Here is a 17,209-nt window from a genome sequence, read left to right as displayed (position 1 = left end):
CACAAAGCTCAGACTTGAGAAATAGGCTGCAATTTCCCATTTCAATATAGATTCTCTTCATTATCAATTAAAAATTTTGTTTGTTATCTTAATATGGCTTCTATATCTGGGTATAAATCATCATAATTACTTTTTTAACCTATCAAAATTTCTAAGTCCTAATATATTACCTTATTTTTAACTACAAATCTTCCTATATTCTCAACATACAAATATGTAATATTTAACTACTCACACATCAACCAGAATAAGCATGTCTTTAGGAGATGCAGCTCCTTGGATATACCTGAAAAAAAATACCATATACATATATTTTTCTCTTGCAAAATATCAAGCATTGGTATTTGTTGAATTGACATTTATTGATCTCTGAGATGAGGTATTTCTAAGCAAACATCCACTTCCTTTCCATTTTAGTAGACAATGGCCTTTTATTCATATTTTGCAATGTCAGCTCTAAAAAGTTATATCTAAAATAACATTAGAGATGTCAGAGGCGTGGCATTTAAAGTGCATTTTTTAGATATTTTTAACAAAAGATAAAGAGATGTATTTTAATACTAGCAGTGAAAGAAATTAACTTTAGAAAGGACATTTTTCTAGAAAAAAAAATCTATCCTGAACTTCAATTGTTGAGGATAAGTTTTAAACGTCATTCTAGGAAATAAGAGATTGTCAAATTTTTAAATGTAAAAATAAACACAAAAAGAGATTAAGTGCTCTAGGTACATGAAAAAAACAACATCAAAAAAGATATGTAATAAGCCAATAAAATAATTAAAAATGGCACACTATATAATGTTGTTACAAAGAATTTCCAGTTGTGTTTCTCAAATTTTACAGGTTCTGTAACAATCACCTGGAGAATCAGTTCAAAACTTTGATGTTCAAATTCAATCCTACAGAATCAGAATCTCTGCATTTTAGAGAGAGTCTAGCTGTCTCATGCAGAGGGTTTCAGTGATTGCAGGTAAATGACCCAAAAAGCTCATGTTCAGCCTGACCACAGACTGATGGGGAACAGGGAGCCTGTTTTCTCCAACAGGAAGGGCTGCCCCTAAACTCAACTTTCTGCTTATCTCTTAGGCCTCTTTGCCCATAACTCTAAATCTAACTTCTCAGAAGCCTGCCAGACACAACTTGCCAGTTAGTTGTGAGATGACATGCAGCACAGGTAATAGCTACCCAGGACTATGTATTGACAAAGCAGTTAGAGTTCATAACCTGCACCCACGCTTGTTTCTCTATAATAGGGCAAAGTGGCTGAGTTGCAAGTATATTTCCACAAAAGACAAATCTAGTTCATGGCTAGCATCTTAACACTGGTCCTGATATGCCTATCAATGGGAAAATGAGAAGACAGAATATTATCTACCTCTTCTTTTTACCACCTAGCATCTAGGTTTCCCCCCAAACAACAAATTCCTAAACCCGAACCATGTGATATAGTAATTTGTTCCTCTACTCAACAACCATTGCTCCACAGAGACACATTAGAGACATATTAATAAGAATAACTTGTTAACCTATCACTATTATATATTGTTGGTGTTCATGTAAATCGCCACTGGGATGTTTAGCAGAGCATATAAAAACCATTAAATACTTGTCTTTTAAATCACATATCATGCTGCTTAGAATTTGTCTGAACCCTAGCAAAAAATTGGAAATAACCTATATGTCCAACAATAGGTGGTTTCATAAATAAGTTAACATATGGTCTTCTTTTAAACGATGTTATGTTTCTTCTCATGAATATGTACTCAAAGGTATTAATATGAAAAGTGTAAGACACAAAGAATTTTGTTGTATATCATGTGAATTCATTAAAAATATATATCCCCACATCAAAAACATTTTTAAAAACTCAAATAAAATACAATTAATGATTTAAAAAGAACAAAAAAATTAATAGCTGTTTCCCAGTGAATACAATTGTGGATTTTTGGTATTTTTCAAGTTTTACATTAGGAGAATGAGTGGCTTTAGTAGTAAAGAACAAATACATCTCTTTTTTGAAAAAACAAAAAAAACAAAAAAACTAAGTTATATGAATATAACTAGGGGCAGCTATACCTTAGGGCCAGTTCTCATTAATTCACTGCCAGAGGCAAACTATCTTCTACTCTATCTCATCTTTTTGTTAGAGCTCTACTCCAAGCAAACTGGGAGACTTTCACTAGAAATCCCCATCAGCTATAAGAGATTTAGTGCTGACACAGTTTTTAATATAAAACTTAAAGTAGTCCATTTGAAATAAATATGAGAAATCAGTTCAACAAATATTATCATTACCCACTTGAACTCATCATTTTCATCTACCTTGAATTATATTTACTTATTTAAAAAGATCACCAGGACACTTTCAGTAAGAAGCTAATAATAATCATAATAATGAAATGATTATCTCCAACTTTTTAACAAAAAATTTAACTTTCGTTTTTCTATTTCATCTCTTCGTGGTCAGCTAAAAATTCTTACCATGGTCTTCTGCGTACATCATAAAGGTCAATCTTATTTGGAGTTCTACTATTGTCAACCCATGGAGAAGCTTAAAGAGACAGAGAGAGAGAAGTACATCAAACTATTAGAGACGCTCTACAAAAATAATGTAAAACTTTAAAAAATCACAAAACACCATCAACACATAATTCCACTTATCTACAGCAATGCTCAAATGGGAGATACCATTTTTATGCCCTCGATATTTTCCTTTTATTAAAGTGGAAAACAACACAGCAGTACCAAAGAAAAATCAACAGAATTCCCCTTTCTCATATTATTTCAAAAATAACATTTAGAAACAGGGTGTTCTATTTTACCAGGTGTTCGGAGGTTATTCATTTTCTTTCCTCTCTACTAACTGAAAATTTACCTTGACAAAAAGTGTATGTGTTGCTAATAAAAATTGTGCTTTCAACTATTTGCTTCTTTTATTTTCATTCAATGCTACTCTTTCTTGGTCTATATAAAACTACTGTTTTCTTGGATTGTTATCACATCATAGCATCATTTTAACATTCATATTCATATTTAATAATAGCCAATCCATATTGAAATTTGAATTGAAAGGTTAAACTATAATTAAAATAACTCATAGAAAGCTATTTTTCTTTAAATTTATTTAATGATGTGAAGTAATTCAAGTATGGATCCAACAATTTTGTGTTAGTTTCACAGCTTTTATCATTTTTCAGTAATCAGAAAAAAACTTCTTAGTCTAATTATATTGATTTTTAAATGCAATTAATTTATACTTATTCTAATTAAATCTACACTTACTTTAATTAAAATGCTTTACATGCACTCATACCTTAGACCTAATAAAGAAAAATAAATGCTGATGAGTTGGATGATAATTTTATGCTGAACAAGTCTCTCTCCTTGAACATGTTTAAATTCCTTGGAAAATTCCTAATTCATGACTTATGCCCCATGATCTATTTTGTTCTTTTCTTTATTAGAAACAGTGAAAATTATGAAGAACTTTACTAAGAGTCAGGTTTATTAGCCAACTAAGATAAAATCTGGCCAATTAAGATATGTCAGAAAATATATGCAACTAAGTCCTTCATTGATTGTGAAATTTACTTCTTAGTAGCTATATTATAAAATGGTTTACTCATTTTAAATGACTGATCTTATTTACATGAAACAGTAAGTTTAAATATAGCACTTCCCCAACAACTATTTACTGACATAGTCAATGTAATTGAAATGGTAAATTTACTTTAATCCTTTCAATTTGCATTAGCAGAAACTGGGAACCAGTGATAAAAAATAGTGCTTTTCTTTTTCTTTTTGTGGTAGCACTAGAATTAAGCAACAAGCATGCTGTATGCTGGTAGACAGGTCAGTTCACTTTTGACTATTCCTCTATAGTATCCGACTTCCCAAGTTAAGGTTCTTAGCAATACCTAAACATGTGAAGACACTATATCCTACTTTCAGTACCACGTTGTGCTGGTTATATAAATACGTTTATTATTACCTCTCAACTTCAAATGCACCCATCTACCTTGTTCTATGAAAATGGATATGAATCCTTTAAATACTTTTCTTTTGCCAGCTGACACAATTTCAAATTTTGTCAGCAGATGATACAAGATAGACATTGAATAAGAAAATGGTTTTTTCTTCCTAGTTCTGGTTTGTGTGCTCACAGGCTCTTGCAACATGTGCAACTTTTCCGTTGTCTGTCTTCTGCAGTAAGAGTATTTTTTGCAGCATTCAACTCCTAAAATGTTGTGGTTTCCCCAGTTTCCGCATGGTCCTGCACCATTGGTAGCTTCACCAGGCTCAGAATCCTGTAGTGTTCTCACCTTCTCTGTCACCTAATGGCCAGCAGTAACCCCTGGGAATTTTTGTAATGGAGAGTATCAGATGAGACACCTTGAACTCCAGAGGGTGAATTTCCAGCAAATCCCACCAAGGTGACATCACAGTAACTTCTCTGCCTTGAAGAGCCATAACCACATCCTTATAAGAAGGTCTGGATCTCAGTCCAGGGGTACTATGGGATTAAGAGATCTTCCTTGGGTACTCTATCTCAGCCCTGAGGGTCGTTATTATACAGGGTGTCCCAAAAGTTGTCATACATAGGGAAATTGTAGCTAAAAGGTATGTTTATAAAATATTCATTAGAATATTTTATAAAATTTTTCCTTTGTATGGAGACTTTTTGGGCAGCCTGTATATTAGATTACATAACATTATATCTGATATTCATATATTCTTTAGAATTCTCTGTACTCTAGCCAATCCCTCATTACTCTAATTCTGTCATAGTTAATAATTTATTAAAAATATAACTTTCCCTATTCAGAATTCTGTGATAATTGATTTAATGAAACCAGAATTTCAGTTATGTTTAACGTTTAAATTGGATTTCTGAATTCTTTACAGATCACAATCATCTAGGATTTCTATTTTCATTATGACTGCTAATTGAAATTAACTATGATATGTATTAGTATGTTCCATAAAATTTATATCTTTCTTTAAAGACAGAAAAAAATTTAAAACACAATAATTTACAGTATGAGCCAGATCATTAAGTTGTAATATCATTTATAATCTTATATGGTTTATATTTAAATATATTAATAATCTCAGTAGTTTTCTGAGATATTTACTATTGGGTAATACCCCTTGACTATACTAAATTAAGATATTTATATTATGGTAAAATTAAACAATAAAATTTCTTCTGTGATATTACTAATTAACTTGTTATAAAATCCCATTGTGGCATTTAAGTGGTACATTATTTATATAGGCTCAGAATTACGGAAGATCAAGTAGTAAAAGGGATAACCATATATTGCAATTCCCTGAAATAATCAGCTTCATATTCATGCACAGTGAAAGCTACATATTTTGAGAGGAATTCAGAGCTTGTAAAATCCATGCAAAAAGTGAAACGTTGCTCATTTTAGATGTACCTTTAGTTTTCCAATAAGATTTTGGGATAGCAGAAGAGAGGGGTGGAAATGACAGCCCACACTGTGGGCATCTCATTTCTGAATGCCATCATTAAAGGAGATAATGATCACTCAAGAGAATGTTTTTTCCATGATCAAAAATGAACTGACGTGTGTCTTTGACTAAATCTACTACCCTACTTTTCTACTTTGCATGATATTTAGGTTGTTCTAAGGCAGTTATCAAATCGTTGATTTAAGGTGTTTACCTGTACATTGATTCAGAAGACTGAAATATGTGGTAGAGAAATATTCTTGAGAAAGTATATAGATTTTAGAGGCATTTTCTGGTTAATATAGTCTAAAAATAATGGGATAGTACCAGTTTTTCATTTCAGCTATGAGGAAATAAGAAAGCAAATAATGATAACATCAAGGACTAATAATCTTGGTAGAAATGCCAATTTCAAATGACAGCTAATTGCATTTCCAGTTAACATGTTCAAATGCATTTTTCTAAAATATTTCACATTTTGAGTCTCATGAAAATTTTAAAAAGTAAATTTCATACACTCAAAAATGTCTTTATAAAATATTCCTTGTCCTTTGCCTAGATGAAATTGGTGGATCATTATTTTAGGCTTGTCACAATCATCCTTAGAGTATTAGTCATGGTTCTGAATTGCAAGCCAAGATAATCAATTGGGACTGTTTTTTTAAGCTAAAATTAATTCATTGAGTGCATATTGCTTGGCTAAAAATATTTCCAGCATGGATTCTCCATAGTCCCTACTTTGCATCATGACTCCCATATCCAGGTCCTGGGTAGATAAGTCTCATGAGTGTGTATTATGTACTCACACTGAGGTGCCCAAAAATCTAGGAAAGCAAATAGCTGGCCTCTTCAGTTTTTCAGTTATCTGCTTCCCAATAAAGCTTTTAAGCTGAGAAATACTCAAAATACGTATGATGATTCTATATTAGTTATAGTCATGCAAAGTGCCTTAAGGAACAATCTCAAATCCTTTGTGTTTTTGTACAGTGAAGTTATGTTTTATGAGTGTTGGAGAAGGCAAAAGCTTTAAGTCTCTGGTAGAAGAATCAATAGATATTTCTAGTCATTGGGTGGGGAGAAGGGTAGATTCTGCTACCAGAGACTTAAAGCTTTCCTCACTTGGCTTCCAAGGTCATCTAGGGCATTGGAAATGTAGCTGCTAGATGGAGGGAGGAAATGTAGAGAAGGCACACTCAGGGCACAAGAATCTCAGGCTTGAAGTGATGTATTATTTTCATTCATTTTCTGTTGATAAAAACCAGTCACATGGGTCTTGCACAGATGCAAAGGAGGTCTGAGAAATGTAGTCCCTGGCTCCACAGTCTTTTCCAAAGGAAAACTTCACAATGGAATGGAAGGACAGAACTTTGGTGAGGAGCTAGCCACCTCTGTCACAGGGACAGATGGACAATTTTAAAATGAGTAATGTCCACTACTTACTAACCTCAAACTTTCTATACTCAGCGATGTCTTTGAGTAAGGCAGCATTGAGAGAGGGAGATGAAGGTGGGCTAATTTCAAAATCTGGTAAATAAATAAAATATGTCAGACTTAAGAATTATTTCCAGACTAAATTTTAAGACTGGAGTTTCTTGCACAAGAAATTCATTGGAAGAAAACAACTAAAATCGAACTGGGTGTCAATGTTGATGTTGTTTGAATTACTACAGAAATCACAAACCCAGCCTACAGAAATGTCATAATTGACCCTAATGCAACTTTTGGGCTCTAATCCTGCACCAGAAACGAGCTATAAAAGCTTTTCAGCTCCAAGCACACCCCTTCAGATGTGTCAGAAAGTGTTTTGGATAAGAGAGCTACTCCCACAGAACTCTACCAGGAGCAGCCAGATGGGTGAACAAAGAAACTTAAATTTATGCAAGAGTAGGAGGCCTTTGTATTTCTGTCTGATGGACTGGAAGGTGATAAATACCATGGATCAATGATTCTTCTGTATTTCTCTCTTTTTCCAAATGGGAGTTTTTATTATATTGACCCCGTAGACATGACCACTGTATATTAGATATTTGGGCAGTGATGGGAATAGGGTGAGGAAAATATCTGGTATTCTGATGTATTTTAAGCAGTCAAATTAGGAAAAGTTTTACCTGATGGTGAGAATTGCATGTGACCCAGAGATCCTGGATTTTGAGCTGTATGTACTAACTTGCTGGGACTTTGGATCATCTATGGGGAGGAAGTAAGTGTGTTCTATCTGTGGGAAAAATGCTATGCACAGATGCTTAAACTGTCAGAGGAACAGACTGTGACAGGACTGCAATATCCATTTTCTTCTTCCTTCTTATAATAGTACTACTAAAGGATTAGTTGACTGCTCTGCTGGAAACTATACTTCTTACTCTCTTTTGCCATGATGGGGCCATGTGATAAAATTCTAGTAGATGGAATGTGAGGGGAAGTGATATGTCAACTCTCTAGTCATGCTGGTTGCCTTCCATTAATCCTTACCCCCTAACCCCTTATTTGGCCTCAAGTGCGACTATGGTAGTTTTGAGTCGGATTTGGTGAGGACAGCCACCTAAGAGAGATGGCAGATGAAACCTCAGTTGCTGAACAACCTCATGGACAAAGTTCCCTTAACCAACTGGTTTTACCTGTGAGGTAGAAGTTTTAACTGAGGGAATTTTTTTTATGTCCTTGTTATATTGGCTATTGTTTAAGTGATTGAATCAATACCTTAAGAACTTTTCTTAGTCATACAAACCTGGGTCAATTTCTAAAGCTATGAAAAGATGTGGGAGGCAAAATTTTCATGGGGTGTTTTAAATCAGTTTCATTTTTCCTTTCATTCCTATGTACTCTTAGAAGAGTCTTATTTTGTCATCAGGAAATTGGTTATTGCTATATAATATTCATTGGGCTAGAATCTAGGCAGTTTTGATGTCTACCTTATCTTTTATGTATCAATATTGAATTTGGGGGTAGACATATGTCTCTAAAAATTAATTGGTTCTAAAATAATGGTCATTCTGAGATCAAGTTTTCAAAGGCTGAATGACTGAAACTTAATGGCTTAGAACAACCAGTAAGATTCACAGGCAGAGAAGACAAGACCAAAAGGCCCATGTGCACATATAGTAGTAAAACTCAACAGAAACCAAGCAGGTGGGAGGGGGGAGGGAGGATGGTAGGTGAATTCACACCTAATGGGTACAATGGGTATTAGGGGCATACCAATATGTGATGAAAAAGGCACATGCAAAATAAATTTTGAAAGAAAACAAAATTTGACAGTTGTTGTTATACAGATAAAAATAAAATTCTCTCAGAGAACAAAACAAAGAAAGATTGCTTTGAACATAGCTTTCATGTGGAACATGGTATTTGCGTTCTATTTTGAACTACGAGCAAGATGCATACAACCGGAGATGGGCTCTAGGTACAAAGCACATAGAGATATGAAAAGACAGATTTGTAGAATATAAAATAAAATAAAAATTAAGCAAATAAAAGGGGGAAAGGCAATATAGGAGTAAACAATGAAGACTGAACTATGTACTGAGAAATAAAATTGGAGACGTAATTTGAGTTAGCATTTTCCATGGTCTGAATGGCATAATAGCAGAGCCAGATGCCGATAACTGCATGATACCAGCTTGTATAATTTTACAAGAAAGCTGATAATCTAAGCTGTAATCCAGATCACTCCTTAACAATTTTATTAGATGTCTTTTTGCATTGCATCTTAATGTATTTACAAGTTTTCTGTTTCATCCACCTGTGAGCTTCTCCAAAGCAAAATTCTCTCTTACTGAGATTAGAATTTCCAGGATACCTCAGTATTTTCAGAAACAGGAATTTTGCCTTCTTATCAGTCTTCCCTCTTTTGCCCGGACTTATCTACACTGACTTAATCAAATAAGTTTTGAATTTTAATTTTGTTTCTGAGCAATGAAACTCAATATTCAGATGTGCAGATTATGTGATTGTATTGGCTGGAGAGTGACTTTTATATTCCCACTGTAATATTTCCCGGTCTATTGTAACTTCTTATAGATAAATAAGTACCAGAAACTCATATAGAGATACATGGGATTATAGCCAAGGATAAGTCACCATAATTTTCAAAATAAAAGCCCTTATGACAAGGTGTTTTGCTGGTAATTCTGCAGATGCCAGATAACGCACGTAAAACATTTTCACTTAATGTAAAGGGATATTTGTCTGTCAGCAGGAGTAGCAGATAACAAGGACAAGTTGTGTGGTTAAGTGTAATATGCAATAAAGTAAATGACACACAAAGATTTAATCATTTAGATGGCCCATATGTTGTCATTAGGTGGCTCAGAAATATGCATGAGCACAGTTCTATGAAGGCATGGAAGGATTTGTTGGACAGTAATTTTAGATATGTGCTACATAGAGAAAAATGTGAACTCTGACAAAGAAACAGGTTCCCTATTTTTTAAGCAAATAAACTCAATTAGATGATAATGAAACATTCCTAAAAACAAAAAAACAAATTATGATTCTTATAGGAACAAGTTATCTGTTTTCTAAAAATCAAATCTTCTTAGATGATGGTGATAATAAGTTTATATTTAATGTACTTGATAAAATGCTTATAAAGTCTGAATTTTTGACAAAAATCTTTAGTTTTTCCTAATCAAGTAGATTGACTATAATTACACAATAAAGATGTTTTATGCACCTAAAAACTAATAGCCTAACATAGAGAAATTTAGTAGTAAAGAAATAATAATAAATATATTTCAGAAGTTGAAAACATCTAAAGTTTTTTAGCAATACTTATTTACACATCTTATATATAGTGTTATCCCCAGTCAAATTACAAGCAACTCCCATTTTCATATTAGCCTACTGTTTAACTATCTCTCTAACCTATGAGCAATAAAACATTTAGTCAAGTTAAATGTGACTAGATCCATAGTTTATATTAAAGCAAATAATTATTACAGCCCTTACCTGCAAAAAAGTAATACAGACCCAGATAAGAGATGAGTTTCTGCAAAAGGCAACAAAAATGAGGCTACAGAATCACCTCCATAAATTGGGATTAGCTGAGAACTTCAAAATAGCATGTCACTATTTGGTGAATGTATAAAATGTATTCCTCATGCAACACAACTAGTGGATAGTATATAGCAAAGCAAATCATACAATTAGAATACAAACTCAGTGCTTGAGTGGAAACAAAGCTATTTGCACCCTCCTGTCAATATCTCAAACTTCATTGTTTTAAATTAATCACTCCCAAAATATTATAAAAAAACTTCTGATATTTAATTTCAGTAAACAGTCCCAGAATCATCATATCCATGCACACTAAAAGTGATAGTCAATTACAGTCTATGTCAGTCATTAAATTCTTTTTTTTTTTTCTTTCTGGTAAAGACTCTGATATCTTCATCATTTCTCTCCAAAGATTTTTCGAATTCCTAGTTGATTCCTTGTTCAGATCTTTAAAATTCCACATCTGACCATTATAATAGCATGCCTTCTGGTTCATCTTCTCTAAATCTTCTTCCTTCTAATCAGAATAAACACTGCTTTAATCATTATATTCCACTGCCCAATATGTTTGCACTACTTTGCCTACACATTAAATCTCAAACTACTCTAATATTCAAGGCCACATAATCGGCCCTTAATAAGACTTTTGATTTCATATTACTTTTTCTGCAACAAACTATATTAGATTAACTAGGCATATTTGCCGCCAATAATACTTGTTCATCTCCCTCTATTTTTACTTTGTGTCTTCCTTCCCTCCAAAAAGGGTTTTGCCTTCTCTTCTTCATTAACTTGTTAATCCATACTTCATAACCCTCTCTTATGACTATAGTCCATAATTACCTCTTCTTTCTCTAAACTCCTATAGCAAATCTATTACTACAGTCTAAGTTATTTGGCATTTAATTATTTAATGATTTTTATTGCAATCTAAATTTAAGATGTATTTAATCTAGATGAATAAGTTTGGATCCCTAATTAAATGCAAATTTCCTGGAAGTCAGAAACAACTTGTTATCTTAAAACACAGATGTGCACATATAACCAGGGGAGAGATACTCTTTGTTTCCTAGTATCTCTTCTCCCCTTCTTACTTAGTATCACCCTTGCTTCCTAGCTGGGTACATGGCCATCTTGAAGGTAACTGTGACCATGAGACCACTAAATTCTAGCCAATATCAAATAAGAAGAAATGCTTTATGTGACTTCCAGGAAGTTCCCTTAAAAAGATGCGAAAGGTAGAAAGATTGCTTGAGGCCAGGAGTTCGAGGCCAGCCTGAGCAAAAGCAAGACTCCATCTCTACAAAAAAAATAAAAAAAATTAGCCAGGCATGGTGGCACATGCCTGTAGTCCCAGCTACTTGGGAGGCTGAGGCAGGAGGATTGCTTGAGCCCAGGAGTTTGAGGTTGCAGTGAGCTATGATGACATCACTGTACTCTAGCCTGGACAAAAAAGCAAGACCTTATCTCCATCCACTCCGAGGATGACAGAGAAATGAGATCACAGTGTGGACCCCCTTATGTGTGTAGCCACCCTACCAGCCCCACTGTATGTAATCCTAATTGACTTGAGTAAAAAACAAATTCCCGTAGTGTTAAAATCACAATTATTTTGGATTGTCTGTATTTGGTAGCTAGTATGAGTCCCAACTGATACACTGGACTTTAATAATTATTAGCGAAAAAAGTAATAATCACCATAAATTTAAAGTTTGTTTACATAATAATCAGCATTGCATACATTTAAAGTTAAACTATGTATCCATTCGCAACTATCAAAGTTAAAACAAATCAGGCATTTTTTAAGATAATTGAGCAATGAAGGCAGTACTTCTATAAATATAAATGTTGAGGCTCCATTGCCAACCCATTTTCTTCTAATTGGCTAGAAATCTATCAAATGCTTCCTTTCTGAGTCAACTGAAAAGGATTCTTTGGACTACCTTGTCGCATGCTATTAATATGTGATATTTAAAATATTCTTAAGCTGTTTTTCAAAAAGTGTTAACAATTTAACAATTGCCTACTTATACAAGGGGAAAAAAGATCACTCTATAGACTTTGTAACACAGGTTCTTTGCTTTTATTTCAGCAAAATCAGAGCATATTTAGCAACAAGAAACTATTTCCCAGAGGTCTGTTTAACACTAGCTCAATATACATTAGGCCACTTTATTATAATCTCACAGTTTTGAAATGAACAAATGAGGTAGAGCAGAGAAAGAACAAATGATTAATAAGACATTAAGTAAATGTCATATGGAGATGAAGCAGATTTTAGTTTTATCTATCTTGTTTTATAAATGCAACTAATTATCTACAAAGAATAAGTGCTGCCTACATTGGCATTTCAATAAGCCACTGATTCCTAATTACAATCCCAATTACTGCAGTAATTGGTACAATTTCAGGAGACATTAATAGGTGAAATGAATAGTTTGTATCTATAGTTTTGTGATATGTAAGAATTCACAAAGTTGCTATCTACTGAAAGCAGTTTTAATAGCCTTAAAGTTAATTTAGATCAATAAATTAAGAGCTTCTAAAGGAAAAAACTCATACATTAAGCTGATTTTATAGTAAGCACATATTCAATGAAGATGTCATTAGATTTGGATTCTAGCTTTATCTATGGCCGGAGATATCTGTATGACTTGGCCAAACCATTCTAGTTATCCTGCAAAACAAAGACTGTATACTTAGCAGGCTATATGCAGACAAAGTTAGTATCTGCCCTGGAAATCATCTGGTTCAATCATCTCAAGTTATTGGTGAAGAAATAGGTACAGGGATATAACATGACTTAGCCAAAGTACAAAAAGATGCTGATGGCAGTTTTTATAGGAACCAATAACTCCTCAGAGTATAATGTTCCTTTTATTATAAAACACCTTCTACCTACCTACCAAGTTGGAAAGAAGAAACAGAGAAGGGAGAGGCTGGAGGAGGGGAGAAAGAAAAAAAAAAAAAAAAGAAGAGGAAGGGGAGAAGAAAAAGGACAAGAGGCAAGATCATCAAAGCTTATTTCCACACACATCAATGAAATTAGAAAGAAGGTTCGTGTTCAGTCCAAGGACAGATATTAGAGTTCAAATCTCTAAGCTCTAAGTAGCATCTTAACAATGAACAAGAATATTTTTTAGACTCTATTGTGAATCAGAGGGTTTTAGTTTCTACAAAACATTTTATTTGCAATAACTCTATGGCAAGCATTCTCTTAGAAAAATAAAACTTAAAAAGTCGGCTTACAGAACTAAAAATAATTATAAAATTCTGTATGGATGAATGTATAAAATAGATTTTGTCTGATCCTTACAACAATCCTATGAAGTTATGGAGAAATTGCTTTACCCATATTACAGATGTAGAAACTGAGAGCCTGAGAGATAAGATTGGCAGACTTAGCAAAAAAAGAAATACAGGATCAATTAAGTTTAAATTTCAATTAAAAAAGAAATACTTTTTTTGGTAAAAGTACCTCCCAAATATCAAGAGGCATACTTATACTAAAATGTTCTTTGTTGTTTATCTGAAATTTAAATTTAACTGGGCATCATTTATTAGATCTGGCAAGTGTACAGAAAAGTAATCTGAGCCACCGGCTAAAACCTCCATCTTCTGACCCACTCCACTATGTGGTGGTACGGCCTAACATTATGGCTTAGTCATGTTTAGATCTCCTTCCACATTTCTATTTTGGCTTCCTTGTCAACGGACTGTAACTTCAATTATGTCTTTAATGTCTCAGATGAAGAGAAAGCTGGATTTAGGCAAAATAACTCCAGTTGACATGCACTGTAATAGAAATGCCTACTGTTTCATATTTTCAAAGTACTTTTCATCATATTATCTCATTGATCAAAATAGACCCTAGAGGATAAACTGAGGAGTTATTAGTGTTCCTATTTTTCAGATTTGATGGTTAGGACTCAAATTTTTGGAGACCTACCCAGTTTCTCACTGCTTGTAGGGAGATCCTAGCCTGAGGACCAAGTCTTACAAGTGAAAATCCAGTATGTAAAAGCAACATATATTCTGTTTCTACTCATTGTTAAGTTAATTAATAATATTTAGAGACTATTTTTGAGCAATAACCAAAATGAGCCACTATAAATTATTAGTATTTTTGCTTGTATCAAAATGATAAAATCAGAGAGGGAAGTATGGTCTGCTAAAAAATTTTTTAAAAAATCACTTCATTTTAAAAAGGCTTTAAACTTGCTAAAAGTGTTAAACATGTTGAAAGCATGTCTCAGTATAAACAGAAACACAGTGGTCCACTTTTAAAAATATAGCACTGTCTGAATGCCTTTGCTAAAGACACTTGGTTCTATTATATTAGTATCATTACTGACATAAAAAGCAACTAAGTAAAAGATTCACTAAAATTGAAATTGCAACAAGTGTATTCCACAGCAGTCAAGCAAGTTATTTTAAAGATCATCCTGTAACAGGGAAATTAATTCAGCCCGACAGTTATTTGGTGAGTCAACTTGTCTGCCAAACCCCTGCTTAAAAACCAGATATTGTAGGTGTGCACAGAGTTGCTTCGACAGCTAAGGTTCTCTGGGGAAGCGCATGGATTCAACTGAATTAAACATCTAAAGATATTTTCCAAGATGAAGTGAAAAACGTCAACACATTCGAAAATACATGATTAGGGTTAAAAAAAATTAAAGCCATAATTTCTCAATTAGCATTTAAAAGTAAAGAATTATAGAAGATGATTTATAACTTTAAAAGTTAACTGCTATTAGTAAAAAGAGTCATTTTTTTTTTTTTTTTTTTTTGTTTTTTCTTCTCAGCAACTTGGATGGAATTTTTTTTTATTTTTTATTTTTTTTTTCTTCAAAAGAGTCATTTTGAAAAGCATTCATAACACAGCCTATCTTTCCTCTACTCTTCACTCCTATGTTCTCTACTGCTTTCATAAAACACTCCTCATTGCTCTCCTCCTCCCATTTCTCTCTTGTAACCATTTCTTGTCTCTTTCTCTGCATCAACTTCTCTCTAGCATTGGCCACTCAGTTTCTCATTATTACTTTACTTTTCTCCTTTTGCTCCTTTCCCTCAACTACTCATTCATGAAATGTTATAATAAGGTAATAGATTTTATAAGACTTAAAAGCTATGTAATGCTGTAAGTTACTGAAAAATATATTCTTATATTTATAAAATTATTGGATAGGGTTATCAAGTGTCTAATTCCTATACTTTAAATTTCACTTATAAATGTTTTATGAAATCTGATATAATTTTAAGGTTTATTATATGCATGAGTAGCGCAGCTTTTTTCGTTTATATTATCTTGTATACTACAACTTTTAGTCTTCTAACACAAAATATTTAACATATTAATAAAGTAACATAAGAGCATTTTTAGAAGGGTTACATTAAAGTGAAAATTATGTCCATAACAGGAAAATTCGATTATGATAATGAACTATGTGATATCTTCCCCACATCAGATATTAACACTAGTATTTTATTATAATTCATGACTTTTTTCTATATTTAATACAAACTTGGCCTTTTTAGTGCACTGTATTTCTGCAAAAAAAAAGACTGATTTTACTATCTGTCATTTGCAACCATGCAGAAGTTATATGGTCTTTATCTACTTTGAATAGGTATTCGGTCTCATGATGTCCAGATACCTTTATTCATTGCTACTACAATCCAGAGTTATATATTATCTAATTTCTACTTCATCCCTTTTCACTGTCATGACTTTTTATTATGAATAATTCAAATTGTTAAACCTGTTTAGGAAACCCAAGTCTCAAGAAGAATTCCTCTATTTAAATTCATATTGTGGCCATTTAAAGCCAAATTACCCAATATGTATCCCATAACACAGGACTTAATCTTTGAGAATGAAAAAGCATTTTGTGTGGCCGGGCGCTGTGGCTCACGCCTGTAATCCTAGCTCTTGGGAGGCCGAGGCGGGCGGATTGCTCAAGGTCAGGAGTTCAAAACCAGCCTGAGCAAGAGCGAGACCCCGTCTCTACTATAAATAGAAAGAAATTAATTGGCCAACTTATATATATATCTAAAAAATTAGCCGGGCATGGTGGCGCATGCCTGTAGTCCCAGCTACCAGGGAGGCTGAGGCAGAAGGATCACTCGAGCCCAGGAGTTTGAGGTTGCTGTGAGCTAGGCTGACGCCACGGCACTCACTCTAGCCTGGACAACAAAGCGAGACTCTGTCTCAAAAAAATAAAAAAAAAAATAAAAAAAAAAAGCATTTTGTGTTTGTCAGCTTGTTCTAAAAGGTAGAGAAGTTAAAAATACCAACAGACATTTTATTTAAAGTGTTCTCAATAGATTCTCAGAATACACCGGGAATTAATTTTTCATTTTTTTATAGAAGTTACTATTTATTTCTAACTCTCATTTATGAGAATAAAGGACATTACAAAAGGATTTTTAAAATTTTAACTTATAAAATATATTCATCTTCATTATGTTTGATCACTAAGATGTACTCAGAAGTAATTCAACCTAATGCACAAAAAGCTCTATTTTCCCTGTGCTTTCATTTTATTTCTGTCATATGCATTTTAACAAATCCACATTTATTGATTAGAGAAAAGCATTAACACTTTGGTTACAAATTTCAAACATATACTTGAAATCTGGGGAGAAATATTTCAATTTGTTTCTAAAAATTCTATTCAATTCTCTAATATGACTTACAGCGTGGTCTGTGCTGAGCAGTTGGATCCTTATTTCA

General features: G+C 33.2%; 1 protein-coding gene across 7 annotated transcripts in view; it reads right to left on the bottom strand.

Annotated features, from left to right (window-relative positions):
* The window catches only part of CACNA2D1 (calcium voltage-gated channel auxiliary subunit alpha2delta 1), a 476,872-nt gene that overhangs the window by 108,387 nt on the left and 351,276 nt on the right, over positions 1 to 17,209 (bottom strand). For all 7 annotated transcript variants that reach the window (XM_076006476.1, XM_020289801.2, XM_076006475.1 and 4 more), the window contains exons 8-9: positions 2,482 to 2,551; positions 236 to 286 (exon numbers count right to left, since the gene is read on the bottom strand). In XM_076006476.1, the coding sequence (XP_075862591.1) occupies positions 236 to 286; positions 2,482 to 2,551 (121 nt within the window). The remainder of the gene's footprint in view (positions 1 to 235; positions 287 to 2,481; positions 2,552 to 17,209) is intronic.

The sequence above is a fragment of the Microcebus murinus genome, chromosome 9 (assembly GCF_040939455.1).
Source record: "Microcebus murinus isolate Inina chromosome 9, M.murinus_Inina_mat1.0, whole genome shotgun sequence".
Classification (NCBI taxonomy): domain Eukaryota; kingdom Metazoa; phylum Chordata; class Mammalia; order Primates; family Cheirogaleidae; genus Microcebus; species Microcebus murinus.
This window is presented reverse-complemented; position numbering and strand designations above follow the sequence as displayed.